General features: G+C 27.7%; 1 protein-coding gene across 1 annotated transcript; it reads right to left on the bottom strand.

Annotated features, from left to right (window-relative positions):
* Positions 1-13,847: 13,847 nt before the first annotated feature.
* LOC129615881 (uncharacterized) lies at positions 13,848-17,986 on the bottom strand. The gene is made up of 4 exons (XM_055531290.1): positions 17,728-17,986; positions 14,668-14,753; positions 14,410-14,572; positions 13,848-14,197 (listed from the first exon to the last, which is right to left on the bottom strand). The coding sequence occupies exons 1-4, from the start codon at positions 17,798-17,800 to the stop codon at positions 13,971-13,973; spliced, it is 549 nt and encodes a 182-aa protein (XP_055387265.1). The 5' UTR covers positions 17,801-17,986; the 3' UTR covers positions 13,848-13,970.
* Between the last annotated feature and the right edge of the window lie 207 nt (positions 17,987-18,193).

Raw genomic sequence — 18,193 nt, 5'->3', positions numbered from 1 at the left:
CAAGGTAGGGGGTCGTGCAAAATTTTAAAAAATTTTCAATTTTTTGACAAGGTAGGGCGTCGTGCAAAATTTTAAAAAATTTTCAATTTTTTGACAAGGTAGGGAGTCGTGCAAAATTTTAAAAAATTTTCAATTTTTTGACAAGGTAGGGGGTTGTGCAAAATTTTTAAAAATTTTCAATTTTTTGACAAGGTAGGGAGTCGTGCAAAATTTTAAAAAATTTTCAATTTTTTGACAAGGTAGGGAGTCGTGCAAAATTTTAAAAAATTTTCAATTTTTTGCCAGGTAGGGGGTCGTGCAAAATTTTAAAAAATTTTCAATTTTTTGACAAGGTAGGGGGTTGTGCAAAATTTTAAAAAATTTTCAATTTTTTGACAAGGTAGGGAGTCGTGCAAAATTTTAAAAAATTTTCAATTTTTTGACAAGGTAGGGGGTTGTGCAAAATTTTTAAAAATTTTCAATTTTTTGACAAGGTAGGGGGTCGTGCAAAATTTTAAAAAATTTTCAATTTTTTGACAAGGTAGGGAGTCGTGCAAAATTTTAAAAAATTTTCAATTTTTTGCCAGGTAGGGGGTCGTGCAAAATTTTAAAAAATTTTCAATTTTTTGACAAGGTAGGGCGTCGTGCAAAATTTTAAAAAATTTTCAATTTTTTGACAAGGTAGGGAGTCGTGCAAAATTTTAAAAAATTTTCAATTTTTTGCCAGGTAGGGGGTCGTGCAAAATTTTAAAAAATTTTCAATTTTTTGACAAGGTAGGGGGTTGTGCAAAATTTTAAAAAATTTTCAATTTTTTGACAAGGTAGGGGGTTGTGCAAAATTTTTAAAAATTTTCAATTTTTTGACAAGGTAGGGGGTCGTGCAAAATTTTAAAAAATTTTCAATTTTTTGACAAGGTAGGGCGTCGTGCAAAATTTTAAAAAATTTTCAATTTTTTGACAAGGTAGGGAGTCGTGCAAAATTTTAAAAAATTTTCAATTTTTTGACAAGGTAGGGGGTCGTGCAAAATTTTTAAAAATTTTCAATTTTTTGACAAGGTAGGGGGTCGTGCAAAATTTTAAAAAATTTTCAATTTTTTGACAAGGTAGGGCGTCGTGCAAAATTTTAAAAAATTTTCAATTTTTTGCCAGGTAGGGGGTCGTGCAAAATTTTAAAAAATTTTCAATTTTTTGACAAGGTAGGGGGTTGTGCAAAATTTTTAAAAATTTTCAATTTTTTGACAAGGTAGGGGGTCGTGCAAAATTTTAAAAAATTTTCAATTTTTTGACAAGGTAGGGCGTCGTGCAAAATTTTAAAAGTTTTCAATTTTTTGACAAGGTAGGGGGTCGTGCAAAATTTTAAAAAATTTTCAATTTTTTGACAAGGTAGGGGGTTGTGCAAAATTTTAAAAAATTTTCAATTTTTTGACAAGGTAGGGGGTTGTGCAAAATTTTTAAAAATTTTCAATTTTTTGACAAGGTAGGGGGTCGTGCAAAATTTTAAAAAATTTTCAATTTTTTGACAAGGTAGGGCGTCGTGCAAAATTTTAAAAAATTTTCAATTTTTTGACAAGGTAGGGAGTCGTGCAAAATTTTAAAAAATTTTCAATTTTTTGACAAGGTAGGGGGTTGTGCAAAATTTTTAAAAATTTTCAATTTTTTGACAAGGTAGGGGGTCGTGCAAAATTTTAAAAAATTTTCAATTTTTTGACAAGGTAGGGCGTCGTGCAAAATTTTAAAAAATTTTCAATTTTTTGCCAGGTAGGGGGTCGTGCAAAATTTTAAAAAATTTTCAATTTTTTGACAAGGTAGGGGGTTGTGCAAAATTTTTAAAAATTTTCAATTTTTTGACAAGGTAGGGGGTCGTGCAAAATTTTAAAAAATTTTCAATTTTTTGACAAGGTAGGGCGTCGTGCAAAATTTTAAAAGTTTTCAATTTTTTGACAAGGTAGGGGGTCGGGCAAAATTTTTATAAAATTTTCAATTTTTTGACAAGGTAGGGGGTCGTGCAAAATTTTAAAAAATTTTCAATTTTTTGACAAGGTAGGGGGTCGTGCAAAATTTTAAAGATTTACAATTTTTTGCCAGGTAGGGGGTCGTGCAAAATTTTAAAAAATTTACAATTTTTTGACAAGGTAGGGGGTTGTGCAAAATTTTTAAAAATTTTCAATTTTTTGCCAAGGTAGGGGGGTCGTGCAAAATTTTAAAAATTTTCAATTTTTTGACAAGGTAGGGCGTCGTGCAAAATTTTAAAAAATTTTCAATTTTTTGCCAGGTAGGGGGTCGTGCAAAATTTTAAAAAATTTTCAATTTTTTGACAAGGTAAGGGGTCGGGCAAAATTTTAAAAAATTTTCAATTTTTTGACAAGGTAGGGGGTCGTGCAAAATTTTAAAGATTTACAATTTTTTGCCAGGTAGGGGGTCGTGCAAAATTTTAAAAAATTTACAATTTTTTGACAAGGTAGGGGGTTGTGCAAAATTTTTAAAAATTTTCAATTTTTTGCCAAGGTAGGGGGGTCGTGCAAAATTTTAAAAATTTTCAATTTTTTGACAAGGTAGGGCGTCGTGCAAAATTTTAAAAAATTTTCAATTTTTTGCCAGGTAGGGGGTCGTGCAAAATTTTAAAAAATTTTCAATTTTTTGACAAGGTAGGGGGTCGTGCAAAATTTTAAAAGTTTTCAATTTTTTGACAAGGTAAGGGGTCGGGCAAAATTTTAAAGATTTACAATTTTTTGCCAGGTAGGGGGTCGTGCAAAATTTTAAAAAATTTACAATTTTTTGACAAGGTAGGGGGTCGTGCAAAATTTTAAAAATTTTCAATTTTTTGACAAGGTAGGGCGTCGTGCAAAATTTTAAAAAATTTTCAATTTTTTGACAAGGTAGGGAGTCGTGCAAAATTTTAAAAAATTTTCAATTTTTTGACAAGGTAGGGCGTCGTGCAAAATTTTAAAAAATTTTCAATTTTTTGACAAGGTAGGGGGTCGTGGAAAATTTTAAAAATTTTCAATTTTTTGACAAGGTAGGGCGTCGTGCAAAATTTTAAAAAATTTTCAATTTTTTGACAAGGTAGGGGGTTGTGCAAAATTTTTAAAAATTTTCAATTTTTTGACAAGGTAGGGGGTCGTGCAAAATTTTAAAAATTTTCAATTTTTTGACAAGGTAGGGCGTCGTGCAAAATTTTAAAAAATTTTCAATTTTTTGACAAGGTAGGGGGTTGTGCAAAATTTTAAAAAATTTACAATTTTTTGACAAGGTAGGGGGTTGTGCAAAATTTTTAAAAATTTTCAATTTTTTGCCAAGGTAGGGGGGTCGTGCAAAATTTTAAAAAATTTTCAATTTTTTGCCAGGTAGGGGGTCGTGCAAAATTTTAAAAAATTTTCAATTTTTTGACAAGGTAGGGAGTCGTGCAAAATTTTAAAAAATTTACAATTTTTTGACAAGGTAGGGGGTCGTGCAAAATTTTAAAAGTTTTCAATTTTTTGACAAGGTAAGGGGTCGGGCAAAATTTTAAAAAATTTTCAATTTTTTGACAAGGTAGGGGGTCGTGCAAAATTTTAAAGATTTACAATTTTTTGCCAGGTAGGGGGTCGTGCAAAATTTTAAAAAATTTACAATTTTTTGACAAGGTAGGGGGTTGTGCAAAATTTTTAAAAATTTTCAATTTTTTGCCAAGGTAGGGGGGTCGTGCAAAATTTTAAAAATTTTCAATTTTTTGACAAGGTAGGGCGTCGTGCAAAATTTTAAAAAATTTTCAATTTTTTGCCAGGTAGGGGGTCGTGCAAAATTTTAAAAAATTTTCAATTTTTTGACAAGGTAGGGGGTCGTGCAAAATTTTAAAAGTTTTCAATTTTTTGACAAGGTAAGGGGTCGGGCAAAATTTTAAAGATTTACAATTTTTTGCCAGGTAGGGGGTCGTGCAAAATTTTAAAAAATTTACAATTTTTTGACAAGGTAGGGGGTCGTGCAAAATTTTAAAAATTTTCAATTTTTTGACAAGGTAGGGGGTTGTGCAAAATTTTTAAAAATTTTCAATTTTTTGACAAGGTAGGGCGTCGTGCAAAATTTTAAAAAATTTTCAATTTTTTGACAAGGTAGGGGGTCGTGCAAAATTTTAAAAATTTTCAATTTTTTGACAAGGTAGGGCGTCGTGCAAAATTTTAAAAAATTTTCAATTTTTTGACAAGGTAGGGGGTTGTGCAAAATTTTTAAAAATTTTCAATTTTTTGACAAGGTAGGGCGTCGTGCAAAATTTTAAAAAATTTTCAATTTTTTGACAAGGTAGGGGGTTGTGCAAAATTTTAAAAAATTTACAATTTTTTGACAAGGTAGGGGGTTGTGCAAAATTTTTAAAAATTTTCAATTTTTTGACAAGGTCGTGCAAAATTTTAAAAGTTTTCAATTTTTTGACAAGGTAGGGGGTCGTGCAAAATTTTAAAAAATTTTAAATTTTTTTGACAAGGTAGGGGGTCGTGCAAAATTTTAAAAAATTTACAATTTTTTGACAAGGTAGGGGGTTGTGCAAAATTTTTAAAAATTTTCAATTTTTTGACAAGGTAGGGGGTCGTGCAAAATTTTAAAAATTTTCAATTTTTTGACAAGGTAGGGCGTCGTGCAAAATTTTAAAAAATTTTCAATTTTTTGACAAGGTAGGGGGTTGTGCAAAATTTTTAAAAATTTTCAATTTTTTGACAAGGTAGGGAGTCGGGCAAAATTTTTAAAAATTTTCAATTTTTTGCCAAGGTAGGGGGTCGTGCAAAATTTTAAAAAATTTTCAATTTTTTGACAAGGTAGGGGGTCGTGCAAAATTTTAAAAATTTTCAATTTTTTGACAAGGTAGGGAGTCGGGCAAAATTTTTATAAAATTTTCAATTTTTTGCAAAGGTAGGGGGTCGTGCAAAATTTTAAAGATTTACAATTTGTTGCCAGGTAGGGGGTCGGGCAAAATTTTAAAAAATTTTCAATTTTTTGACAAGGTTGGGCAAGGGGGTCGGGCAAAATTTTTAAAAATTTTCAATTTTTTGCAAAGGTAGGGGGTCGTGCAAAATTTTAAAGATTTACAATTTTTTGCCAGGTAGGGGGTCGTGCAAAATTTTAAAAAATTTACAATTTTTTGACAAGGTAGGGCAAGGGGGTCGGGCAAAATTTTTAAAAATTTTCAATTTTTTGCCAAGGTAGGGGGTCGTGCAAAATTTTAAAAAATTTTTAATTTTTTGACTAGGTAGGGGGTCGTGCAAAATTTTAAAAAATTTTCAATTTTTTGACAAGGTAGGGGGTCGTGCAAAATTTTAAAAGTTTTCAATTTTTTGACAAGGTAAGGGGTCGGGCAAAATTTTAAAGATTTACAATTTTTTGCCAGGTAGGGGGTCGTGCAAAATTTTAAAAAATTTACAATTTTTTGACAAGGTAGGGGGTCGTGCAAAATTTTAAAAAATTTACAATTTTTTGACAAGGTAGGGGGTTGTGCAAAATTTTTAAAAATTTTCAATTTTTTGCCAAGGTAGGGGGGTCGTGCAAAATTTTAAAAATTTTCAATTTTTTGACAAGGTAGGGCGTCGTGCAAAATTTTAAAAAATTTTCAATTTTTTGCCAGGTAGGGGGTCGTGCAAAATTTTAAAAAATTTTCAATTTTTTGACAAGGTAAGGGGTCGGGCAAAATTTTAAAAAATTTTCAATTTTTTGACAAGGTAGGGGGTCGTGCAAAATTTTAAAGATTTACAATTTTTTGCCAGGTAGGGGGTCGTGCAAAATTTTAAAAAATTTACAATTTTTTGACAAGGTAGGGGGTTGTGCAAAATTTTTAAAAATTTTCAATTTTTTGCCAAGGTAGGGGGGGTCGTGCAAAATTTTAAAAATTTTCAATTTTTTGACAAGGTAGGGCGTCGTGCAAAATTTTAAAAAATTTTCAATTTTTTGCCAGGTAGGGGGTCGTGCAAAATTTTAAAAAATTTTCAATTTTTTGACAAGGTAGGGGGGTCGTGCAAAATTTTAAAAGTTTTCAATTTTTTGACAAGGTAAGGGGTCGGGCAAAATTTTAAAGATTTACAATTTTTTGCCAGGTAGGGGGTCGTGCAAAATTTTAAAAAATTTACAATTTTTTGACAAGGTAGGGGGTCGTGCAAAATTTTAAAAATTTTCAATTTTTTGACAAGGTAGGGCGTCGTGCAAAATTTTAAAAAATTTTCAATTTTTTGACAAGGTAGGGAGTCGTGCAAAATTTTAAAAAATTTTCAATTTTTTGACAAGGTAGGGCGTCGTGCAAAATTTTAAAAAATTTTCAATTTTTTGACAAGGTAGGGGGTCGTGGAAAATTTTAAAAATTTTCAATTTTTTGACAAGGTAGGGCGTCGTGCAAAATTTTAAAAAATTTTCAATTTTTTGACAAGGTAGGGGGTTGTGCAAAATTTTTAAAAATTTTCAATTTTTTGACAAGGTAGGGGGTCGTGCAAAATTTTAAAAATTTTCAATTTTTTGACAAGGTAGGGCGTCGTGCAAAATTTTAAAAAATTTTCAATTTTTTGACAAGGTAGGGGGTTGTGCAAAATTTTAAAAAATTTACAATTTTTTGACAAGGTAGGGGGTTGTGCAAAATTTTTAAAAATTTTCAATTTTTTGCCAAGGTAGGGGGGTCGTGCAAAATTTTAAAAAATTTTCAATTTTTTGCCAGGTAGGGGGTCGTGCAAAATTTTAAAAAATTTTCAATTTTTTGACAAGGTAGGGAGTCGTGCAAAATTTTAAAAAATTTACAATTTTTTGACAAGGTAGGGGGTCGTGCAAAATTTTAAAAGTTTTCAATTTTTTGACAAGGTAAGGGGTCGGGCAAAATTTTAAAAAATTTTCAATTTTTTGACAAGGTAGGGGGTCGTGCAAAATTTTAAAGATTTACAATTTTTTGCCAGGTAGGGGGTCGTGCAAAATTTTAAAAAATTTACAATTTTTTGACAAGGTAGGGGGTTGTGCAAAATTTTTAAAAATTTTCAATTTTTTGCCAAGGTAGGGGGGGTCGTGCAAAATTTTAAAAATTTTCAATTTTTTGACAAGGTAGGGCGTCGTGCAAAATTTTAAAAAATTTTCAATTTTTTGCCAGGTAGGGGGTCGTGCAAAATTTTAAAAAATTTTCAATTTTTTGACAAGGTAGGGGGTCGTGCAAAATTTTAAAAGTTTTCAATTTTTTGACAAGGTAAGGGGTCGGGCAAAATTTTAAAGATTTACAATTTTTTGCCAGGTAGGGGGTCGTGCAAAATTTTAAAAAATTTACAATTTTTTGACAAGGTAGGGGGTCGTGCAAAATTTTAAAAATTTTCAATTTTTTGACAAGGTAGGGGGTTGTGCAAAATTTTTAAAAATTTTCAATTTTTTGACAAGGTAGGGCGTCGTGCAAAATTTTAAAAAATTTTCAATTTTTTGACAAGGTAGGGGGTCGTGCAAAATTTTAAAAATTTTCAATTTTTTGACAAGGTAGGGCGTCGTGCAAAATTTTAAAAAATTTTCAATTTTTTGACAAGGTAGGGGGTTGTGCAAAATTTTTAAAAATTTTCAATTTTTTGACAAGGTAGGGCGTCGTGCAAAATTTTAAAAAATTTTCAATTTTTTGACAAGGTAGGGGGTTGTGCAAAATTTTAAAAAATTTACAATTTTTTGACAAGGTAGGGGGTTGTGCAAAATTTTTAAAAATTTTCAATTTTTTGACAAGGTCGTGCAAAATTTTAAAAGTTTTCAATTTTTTGACAAGGTAGGGGGTCGTGCAAAATTTTAAAAAATTTTAAATTTTTTTGACAAGGTAGGGGGTCGTGCAAAATTTTAAAAAATTTACAATTTTTTGACAAGGTAGGGGGTTGTGCAAAATTTTTAAAAATTTTCAATTTTTTGACAAGGTAGGGGGTCGTGCAAAATTTTAAAAATTTTCAATTTTTTGACAAGGTAGGGCGTCGTGCAAAATTTTAAAAAATTTTCAATTTTTTGACAAGGTAGGGGGTTGTGCAAAATTTTTAAAAATTTTCAATTTTTTGACAAGGTAGGGAGTCGGGCAAAATTTTTAAAAATTTTCAATTTTTTGCCAAGGTAGGGGGTCGTGCAAAATTTTAAAAAATTTTCAATTTTTTGACAAGGTAGGGGGTCGTGCAAAATTTTAAAAATTTTCAATTTTTTGACAAGGTAGGGAGTCGGGCAAAATTTTTATAAAATTTTCAATTTTTTGCAAAGGTAGGGGGTCGTGCAAAATTTTAAAGATTTACAATTTGTTGCCAGGTAGGGGGTCGTGCAAAATTTTAAAAAATTTACAATTTTTTGACAAGGTTGGGCAAGGGGGTCGGGCAAAATTTTTAAAAATTTTCAATTTTTTGCAAAGGTAGGGGGTCGTGCAAAATTTTAAAGATTTACAATTTTTTGCCAGGTAGGGGGTCGTGCAAAATTTTAAAAAATTTACAATTTTTTGACAAGGTAGGGCAAGGGGGTCGGGCAAAATTTTTAAAAATTTTCAATTTTTTGCCAAGGTAGGGGGTCGTGCAAAATTTTAAAAAATTTTTAATTTTTTGACTAGGTAGGGGGTCGTGCATTATTTTAAAAAATTTTCAATTTTTTGACAAGGTAGGGGGTCGTGAAAAATTTTAAAAACTTTCAATTTTTGCCAAGGTAGGGGGTCGTGCAAAATTTTAAAAAATTTTTAATTTTTTGACGAGGTAGGGGGTCGTGAAAAATTTTAAAAACTTTCAATTTTTGACAAGGTAGGGGGTCGTGCAAAATTTTAAATGTTTTCAATTTTTTGACAAGGTAAGGGGTCGTGCAAAATTTTAAAAAATTTTTAATTTTTTGACGAGGTAGGGGGTCGTGCATTATTTTAAAAAATTTTCAATTTTTTGACAAGGTAGGGGGTCGTGAAAAATTTTAAAAACTTTCAATTTTTGACAAGGTAGGGGGTCGTGCAAAATTTTAAAAAATTTTCAATTTTTTGACAAGGTAAGGGGTCGTGCAAAATTTTAAAAAATTTTTAATTTTTTGACAAGGTAGGGGGTCGTGCAAAATTTTAAAAGTTTTCAATTTTTTGACAAGGTAGGGAGGGGGTCGTGCAAAATTTTAAAAGTTTTCAATTTTTTGACAAGGTAGGGGGTCGTGCAAAATTTTAAAAAATTTTTAATTTTTTGACAAGGTAGGGGGTCGTGCAAAATTTTATTATAAAAATTTTCAATTTTTTGACAAGGTAGGGGGTCGTGAAAAATTTTAAAAACTTTCAATTTTTGACAAGGTAGGGGGTCGTGCAAAATTTTAAAAAATTTTCAATTTTTTGACAAGGTAGGGGGTCGTGAAAAATTTTAAAAACTTTCAATTTTTGACAAGGTAGGGGGTCGTGCAAAATTTTAAATGTTTTCAATTTTTTGACAAGGTAAGGGGTCGTGCAAAATTTTAAAAAATTTTTAATTTTTTGACGAGGTAGGGGGTCGGCCAAAATTTTTAAAAATTTTCAATTTTTTGCCAAGGTAGGGGGTCGTGAAAAATTTTAAAAACTTTCAATTTTTGACAAGGTAGGGGGTCGTGCAAAATTTTAAATGTTTTCAATTTTTTGACAAGGTAAGGGGTCGTGCAAAATTTTAAAAAATTTTTAATTTTTTGACAAGGTAGGGGGTCGTGCAAAATTTTAAAAGTTTTCAATTTTTTGACAAGGTAGGGAGGGGGTCGTGCAAAATTTTAAAAGTTTTCAATTTTTTAACAAGGTAGGGGGTCGGCCAAAATTTTTAAAAATTTTCAATTTTTTGCCAAGGTAGGGGGTCGTGAAAAATTTTAAAAACTTTCAATTTTTGACAAGGTAGGGGGTCGTGCAAAATTTTAAATGTTTTCAATTTTTTGACAAGGTAAGGGGTCGTGCAAAATTTTAAAAAATTTTTAATTTTTTGACAAGGTAGGGGGTCGTGCAAAATTTTAAAAGTTTTCAATTTTTTGACAAGGTAGGGAGGGGGTCGTGCAAAATTTTAAAAGTTTTCAATTTTTTGACAAGGTAGGGGGTCGTGCAAAATTTTAAAAAATTTTTAATTTTTTGACAAGGTAGGGGGTCGTGCAAAATTTTATTATAAAAATTTTCAATTTTTTAACAAGGTAGGGGGTCGGCCAAAATTTTTAAAAATTTACAATTTTTTGACAAGGTAGGGGGTTGTGCAAAATTTTTAAAAATTTTCAATTTTTTGACAAGGTAGGGGGTCGTGCAAAATTTTAAAAATTTTCAATTTTTTGACAAGGTAGGGCGTCGTGCAAAATTTTAAAAAATTTTCAATTTTTTGACAAGGTAGGGGGTTGTGCAAAATTTTTAAAAATTTTCAATTTTTTGACAAGGTAGGGAGTCGGGCAAAATTTTTAAAAATTTTCAATTTTTTGCCAAGGTAGGGGGTCGTGCAAAATTTTAAAAAATTTTCAATTTTTTGACAAGGTAGGGGGTCGTGCAAAATTTTAAAAATTTTCAATTTTTTGACAAGGTAGGGAGTCGGGCAAAATTTTTATAAAATTTTCAATTTTTTGCAAAGGTAGGGGGTCGTGCAAAATTTTAAAGATTTACAATTTGTTGCCAGGTAGGGGGTCGTGCAAAATTTTAAAAAATTTACAATTTTTTGACAAGGTTGGGCAAGGGGGTCGGGCAAAATTTTTAAAAATTTTCAATTTTTTGCAAAGGTAGGGGGTCGTGCAAAATTTTAAAGATTTACAATTTTTTGCCAGGTAGGGGGTCGTGCAAAATTTTAAAAAATTTACAATTTTTTGACAAGGTAGGGCAAGGGGGTCGGGCAAAATTTTTAAAAATTTTCAATTTTTTGCCAAGGTAGGGGGTCGTGCAAAATTTTAAAAAATTTTTAATTTTTTGACTAGGTAGGGGGTCGTGCATTATTTTAAAAAATTTTCAATTTTTTGACAAGGTAGGGGGTCGTGAAAAATTTTAAAAACTTTCAATTTTTGCCAAGGTAGGGGGTCGTGCAAAATTTTAAAAAATTTTTAATTTTTTGACGAGGTAGGGAGTCGGGCAAAATTTTTATAAAATTTTCAATTTTTTGCAAAGGTAGGGGGTCGTGCAAAATTTTAAAGATTTACAATTTGTTGCCAGGTAGGGGGTCGTGCAAAATTTTAAAAAATTTACAATTTTTTGACAAGGTTGGGCAAGGGGGTCGGGCAAAATTTTTAAAAATTTTCAATTTTTTGCAAAGGTAGGGGGTCGTGCAAAATTTTAAAGATTTACAATTTTTTGCCAGGTAGGGGGTCGTGCAAAATTTTAAAAAATTTACAATTTTTTGACAAGGTAGGGCAAGGGGGTCGGGCAAAATTTTTAAAAATTTTCAATTTTTTGCCAAGGTAGGGGGTCGTGCAAAATTTTAAAAAATTTTTAATTTTTTGACTAGGTAGGGGGTCGTGCATTATTTTAAAAAATTTTCAATTTTTTGACAAGGTAGGGGGTCGTGAAAAATTTTAAAAACTTTCAATTTTTGACAAGGTAGGGGGTCGTGCAAAATTTTAAATGTTTTCAATTTTTTGACAAGGTAAGGGGTCGTGCAAAATTTTAAAAAATTTTTAATTTTTTGACGAGGTAGGGGGTCGTGCATTATTTTAAAAAATTTTCAATTTTTTGACAAGGTAGGGGGTCGTGAAAAATTTTAAAAACTTTCAATTTTTGACAAGGTAGGGGGTCGTGCAAAATTTTAAAAAATTTTCAATTTTTTGACAAGGTAAGGGGTCGTGCAAAATTTTAAAAAATTTTTAATTTTTTGACAAGGTAGGGGGTCGTGCAAAATTTTAAAAGTTTTCAATTTTTTGACAAGGTAGGGAGGGGGTCGTGCAAAATTTTAAAAGTTTTCAATTTTTTGACAAGGTAGGGGGTCGTGCAAAATTTTAAAAAATTTTTAATTTTTTGACAAGGTAGGGGGTCGTGCAAAATTTTATTATAAAAATTTTCAATTTTTTGACAAGGTAGGGGGTCGTGAAAAATTTTAAAAACTTTCAATTTTTGACAAGGTAGGGGGTCGTGCAAAATTTTAAAAAATTTTCAATTTTTTGACAAGGTAGGGGGTCGTGAAAAATTTTAAAAACTTTCAATTTTTGACAAGGTAGGGGGTCGTGCAAAATTTTAAATGTTTTCAATTTTTTGACAAGGTAAGGGGTCGTGCAAAATTTTAAAAAATTTTTAATTTTTTGACGAGGTAGGGGGTCGGCCAAAATTTTTAAAAATTTTCAATTTTTTGCCAAGGTAGGGGGTCGTGAAAAATTTTAAAAACTTTCAATTTTTGACAAGGTAGGGGGTCGTGCAAAATTTTAAATGTTTTCAATTTTTTGACAAGGTAAGGGGTCGTGCAAAATTTTAAAAAATTTTTAATTTTTTGACAAGGTAGGGGGTCGTGCAAAATTTTAAAAGTTTTCAATTTTTTGACAAGGTAGGGAGGGGGTCGTGCAAAATTTTAAAAGTTTTCAATTTTTTAACAAGGTAGGGGGTCGGCCAAAATTTTTAAAAATTTTCAATTTTTTGCCAAGGTAGGGGGTCGTGAAAAATTTTAAAAACTTTCAATTTTTGACAAGGTAGGGGGTCGTGCAAAATTTTAAATGTTTTCAATTTTTTGACAAGGTAAGGGGTCGTGCAAAATTTTAAAAAATTTTTAATTTTTTGACAAGGTAGGGGGTCGTGCAAAATTTTAAAAGTTTTCAATTTTTTGACAAGGTAGGGAGGGGGTCGTGCAAAATTTTAAAAGTTTTCAATTTTTTGACAAGGTAGGGGGTCGTGCAAAATTTTAAAAAATTTTTAATTTTTTGACAAGGTAGGGGGTCGTGCAAAATTTTATTATAAAAATTTTCAATTTTTTAACAAGGTAGGGGGTCGGCCAAAATTTTTAAAAATTTTCAATTTTTTGCCAAGGTAGGGGGTCGTGCAAAATTTTAAAAAATTTTCAATTTTTTGACAAGGTAGGGGGTCGTGCACAATTTTAAAAAATTTTCAATTTTTTGACAAGGTAGGGGATCGTGCAAAATTTTAAAAAATTTTCAATTTTTTGACAAGGTAGGGGGTCGTGCAAAATTTTAAAAAATTTTCAATTTCAAAATCGTGCAACAATAAAAAAAAATTATATTCATTTAAAATACAATTATTTTTTCAGGAAAATATTTTATTTTCAAAACCATTTGTTTGGTTCAAATTTGTTTTATAATTTCATTAGTTTCCGCGTGAAATAGGGTGCGTCCTAGAGTGTATTTGAAAGAAATTAGAGCCAAAAAAATACAAAAAAAACACAAAACCATTTTGAATTTTGAAGAATTTTAATTTGAATTGTTTTTTTTTTTTTTATTGTCATTTTTCACATTTTACATAAAACATTTACATATACATACATAATATTTTTTATTAATTGCTTTTTTGTTTTTTTTTTTTAATTTAAATTTTATATAATAATTTTATAATTAATAAGAATTTTTTTCTCTTTTCGAATTTTTTCGAATTTAAATTTTTTTTAAATTTTTTTAAAATTTTGACACAGCTCATAACAATTTTTGTATATATATATATATATATTTGGTTTTACAAGTTTCCATGAATTTTATTTAATTTAAATTTTTTCTATAATTAATTTTTCTATATTTAATTTTAATATTATATAATTACATTAATTAAAGTTAGAATTTCTTTTTTTTGTATTATTTTTGTATATAGGCAATTGGAAATTTTATAATTGAATTCTGTTACAATTTTTCTTTGTCTTTTGTCATTTTATTATTTAAATTAATAGTTTTTTAATTTAAATAAAAAAAGAAATTAAATTTTATTTTGTAAATTTTAATTAAATGACGAATTTGTGTAATTATCATTATTAAACCTAGAAAATTTTAATTATAATTTTTGTCTTTTTTAATTTTTTTACTTAATTTTGAGCAATATAATAATTGTTATATTAAAATGTAAAATGTTCTTTTTTAATTAATAATTTATTTAAATTAATTATAAATTTTATGCTAAATGAAAACAAAAAATTTAATTTTTAATTATCATATTAAAAATATATACTAGTAATTATTATAGAAATAATAATTAAAATAAAATGTAATTTAAATTGTTTGGCACCATTGCAATTATCTTTATCATTACATGTACTACAATCAACAATTTCCAATGGTTCATGACTAAATTGACTTTTTTCCCATGCTTTCCCAGTAACCATTTGACAAAAATCATCACTTTTTATTTGACACGAACGATGAATCATTTGACGTCCGCCTCCTGTTCATAAAATATTAAAAAAAATTTATAATAAGAAAAGAGAAAGAAGAGTATGTATTTACTTTTGAATTCATTCATAAAATAATTTATAATAAGCATATAATATTTAAATATACACATATAAACCTATTAAACAATCATAAAATTAGTATACATACATATATGTGTATATAAAAATTAAAGTTATAACATAATAAAATTAATTAACAAACCATCTGACGATATAATTTTAACACATGCAAAATTTAAAACATCTTGGGTCAAATTTTCATCATTTATTCCTTCTTGTATTAGATATCTAGTATCGAGTCTTACATGACTTAATTCACCTAATAATGTATTTGGTGGATCATTTATTGATTCCCATGTACATGTCTATGTAATACAAATGAAAATTATTTTAATTATTTTACAATATTATTAAAATAAAGATAAGGACAATGAACAAATTATGATTGGGATTATCTTACCTGTGGTTTCATTTTAGATTCTTTATTAATTTTGGCACATGTTGAATTTAATTCTGAATCACAAACGTAACATTTCAGTGTATAACCTTTAATATTATAAAAAAAAATAATTGAAAATAAAAATAAAGAGAAATTATTATTCAACATTTTAAATATGAAAGCAGAAATTTGATAAAATGCAGGGCTGAGAATTTTAATCACCCAACTCATATTTTTATTTTATTCTAAAAATTTAATTTATAGAGAACATTGATTTAAAGAAAAAAAATTAAAAGAGTGGAGGAGAAGATGAGAAGGTACGGAGCAAATTTAAATTGGGAAAAAAAATATTTAATTAATTACCAAATTTAAGTAACAAATTCACCACTGAGTTGAGTTTTTTTTCAGCTGAGTTGAATTTTTAACAATATATGCAAATATTATCATAGAATAAACGGTTCAATTGGAGTAATAAACATAATTGGTACTAAATTTGTTTCAATTATTAAAGAAGCCCAAATAAGAATATCAGGTACCAAAAAAGGAGTTTAAAAGAGGTTTAAAAATTCATTGATGATTCAAAATTATAATAAGGAGAGAGTCAATAAGTCAACAAGGTAAAATTATAGCAAAATCTGCTTCTGATAATCGAGTCAGTCTCTGCCAAGTCCCGACTTTTCAAATATAATGTATAACCTCTGTTTGATTTAAATAGTGTTTACTGTAGTTTTGTGTTACATATAGTCTTAAATAGAAACTTTTATTAGAAATTGCAATACAACAAATATATAGTACATTGAGCGTTTAATCTTGACCGTAAAATCTTGAGCTTATTAAAATCGTAGATTATTTTTATGAATAATGTCTGGGTATAAAAGGGTTAATAATTTTTAAAATAAATTTAAATTTTGATTGACTGGACAAATTTAGCTATTTTTCTAAGCTTCATGTAGCGCCCTTGTTTTGCTGTGTCCATCACAAATGTTTACTTTGCATATATAGTAGATCCGGTGTACTATAACTAGTGAACACATAACAACTTTATTTTGTATGTATAAATGTATATATATGAAATTACTGTTTATGTTGAAATTCTTGTTTGATTCTTAAAACATTTATTATAGTTTTTTTTTTTCTCGCAATATTAATTGCGTATAATGATCCATAAATTTAAATTTATTCATTTCTTTTATATACTCAATTAAATATTAGTTAAGATCTTGACCTAATTTGTATATAATACTTATACTGATACATTATTATTATATTTATACACACATTATTATTGTATGTATGTATTTAGAGATTTAGAGAAAAAATAACCAATTGTTTTTGGCAAACAAAATTACTAGGTCAAATAGTTTGTAAATATTTTCAATTCAATAATATTTTGTAACAATAACGATTTTTAACTTCGATTGTATTGTAGCATACTAACATACACACATATACATACATACATAAACAATATTTTATGACATTTCAACACGAAAGATAAACGAAAACGAACGAAATTTTATAATAAATTTAAAAAAAAACAAAAAAAAAATTTTTTTTTTTTAAATTGAGTACAAGAGAGAAAGAGCAAATCGTTACACAAGTGATTCTCAAATTTTTTTTTCAGATTTCTTCACAATTCATTCAATTTTTTCAAAAATATGATGGCATCTTTCTAAAAATAATATCTAAAATTAAATTGAAATTTGGACTAATGAATGCGTCGTAAAAGTTTTATTCAAAAATTTGACAAGAATCAACGCGTTGCACGTGATGAAAATATGACAATTAAAATGAGGTGTGTGTCAAAATAAATTTATTTTGCTTTTCAATTTCAAAAGCTTTCTGAAATTTTGAACAAATTGTAAATTAATTAATCAAAAATATAAAAAATGCGCATCGATTATTTACACGGCGTCTTCTATTTAAAACAATCACATGGCGTCCAGTTTTTGAGACAATATTGAGTACGCTAATAAAACATATACGAGTATTTAAATTAAATCGATGACGTTTGAAATTGAATTTTCCATTTCATATTGCATTTAAATTTTAATATTTTTTAAAATTAAAATAAATAAATTATAAAAAATCGAAATAATTTTGTGTAAATTTTTTTATGACGTCTACATAACACTATCAAATTTTGAATGACATTAATAAATGATATTAATTTATGTTAAGGTATTACACACATACACTCAAAAAATTGAATTAAAGTCACTATGTAAGTAAAATATTATTTTTCTATTTTATTCGAATTCCTTTTTATTGTCATATTACAAGTTTACTTAGTTGTCACACTCATTTTATTAGTTTACAAAATAAATTTTTCATTTTTATTATTTTATTCACTCTAAATTTAAATTGACATTGAAATTAATCGCAATTTATATTAATTTACTTAATTATGAAATAAAAAAAATTAATTGTGAATTTATTAATTTAAAATTGTGTTTAATAATTAAATAAAAAAAAATAACAATTTTACACATTTTAATTTTTACTATAGTTTTTTCTCTTTTACGGTCTCTTTTGTTTCCTTCGTACTTATTACACGAAAATTTATTATACTATCACATACACACATACACACAAATAAGTCATTAATTCATAAACAATTAAAAATATATATGTACAAAATTTGTTAAGTATTATTTAAAATTTCTATGTATAAATATGAGAGCTATTACAAATAGTATTCTTGTATTAATCTATATTAATTTAACAATTGATCCTTAAATTAAGGATCTTTTAAATATTTGATTACATAAACAGAAACCAGAAGATGAAATTTGAATACAATGGTGAATTTGATTGCGTAACAAAATTTTTCTTATATTGAAATCTTAAATGACTTGCTAAAATGAAATTTTTTTCATACTTATGAAAAATACAAAAAAAAAAAAAACATTGACCTGTCGCCATTTTTAAAAAAAAAAATTATTTTATTGTTATTTTTTTTTCTTTTGGATTATAAAATATTTTTGGTTTTATTTCTTGTTTTATTCATTCTATTTTAATTCTAAGAATAAAATTAAGTAATTTAGAAAAAAAATTGCATATTTCTAGGCAAAAACTAACCCATTCTTATTAAAAGCGTTAATATAATTAGACGAGAAATTAACGATTCATTAATAAAACGTCTCCAATCCATTTTGTTTTTCTCTTTTCTCTCTTTGTAAATTTAGTATTGTTTTTTTTTTGCAATATTTTAAATTTTCTTTTTATTTAATTATTTCAAAAAATTAATAGTAAATTTTATTTAAATATAAAAACACAAAATTTGAAAATTTAAATGCGTACACTTCGAAAAATATATATAAAAAAAAAATTGAATGTATTCACAACGACAGTTCCCTTATAACTATTTCATTCAACTTTCAATATAGTCAGCAACAAAAAAAAAAATGAAAAAAAAATAAAAATTAAATAAGTATAGAAGAAATCAAAAGGACATTCAAATACATTGAAATGTTTTTGTATGTATGTATATAACAATATAGAAATTAGTGTAGATTTTTGAAGCAAATGATTTCAAGGATTCTAT

The sequence above is a fragment of the Condylostylus longicornis genome, unplaced genomic scaffold (assembly GCF_029603195.1).
Source record: "Condylostylus longicornis isolate FDR11 unplaced genomic scaffold, ASM2960319v2 ptg000153l, whole genome shotgun sequence".
Classification (NCBI taxonomy): Eukaryota; Metazoa; Arthropoda; class Insecta; order Diptera; family Dolichopodidae; genus Condylostylus; species Condylostylus longicornis.
This window is presented reverse-complemented; position numbering and strand designations above follow the sequence as displayed.

Bases quoted from the DNA above. Each gene is read 5' to 3' on its own strand.
- LOC129615881 (XM_055531290.1), bottom strand. From the start codon at position 17,800: ATGGATTGGAGACGTTTTATTAATGAATCGTTAATTTCTCGTCTAATT. The intron at 14,754-17,727 runs GTTAGTTTTTGC...ATAATATTAAAG, and splicing joins AACGCTTTTAATAAGAATGG to GTTATACACTGAAATGTTAC. The intron at 14,573-14,667 runs GTAAGATAATCC...TGTATTACATAG, and splicing joins AATCTAAAATGAAACCACAG to ACATGTACATGGGAATCAAT.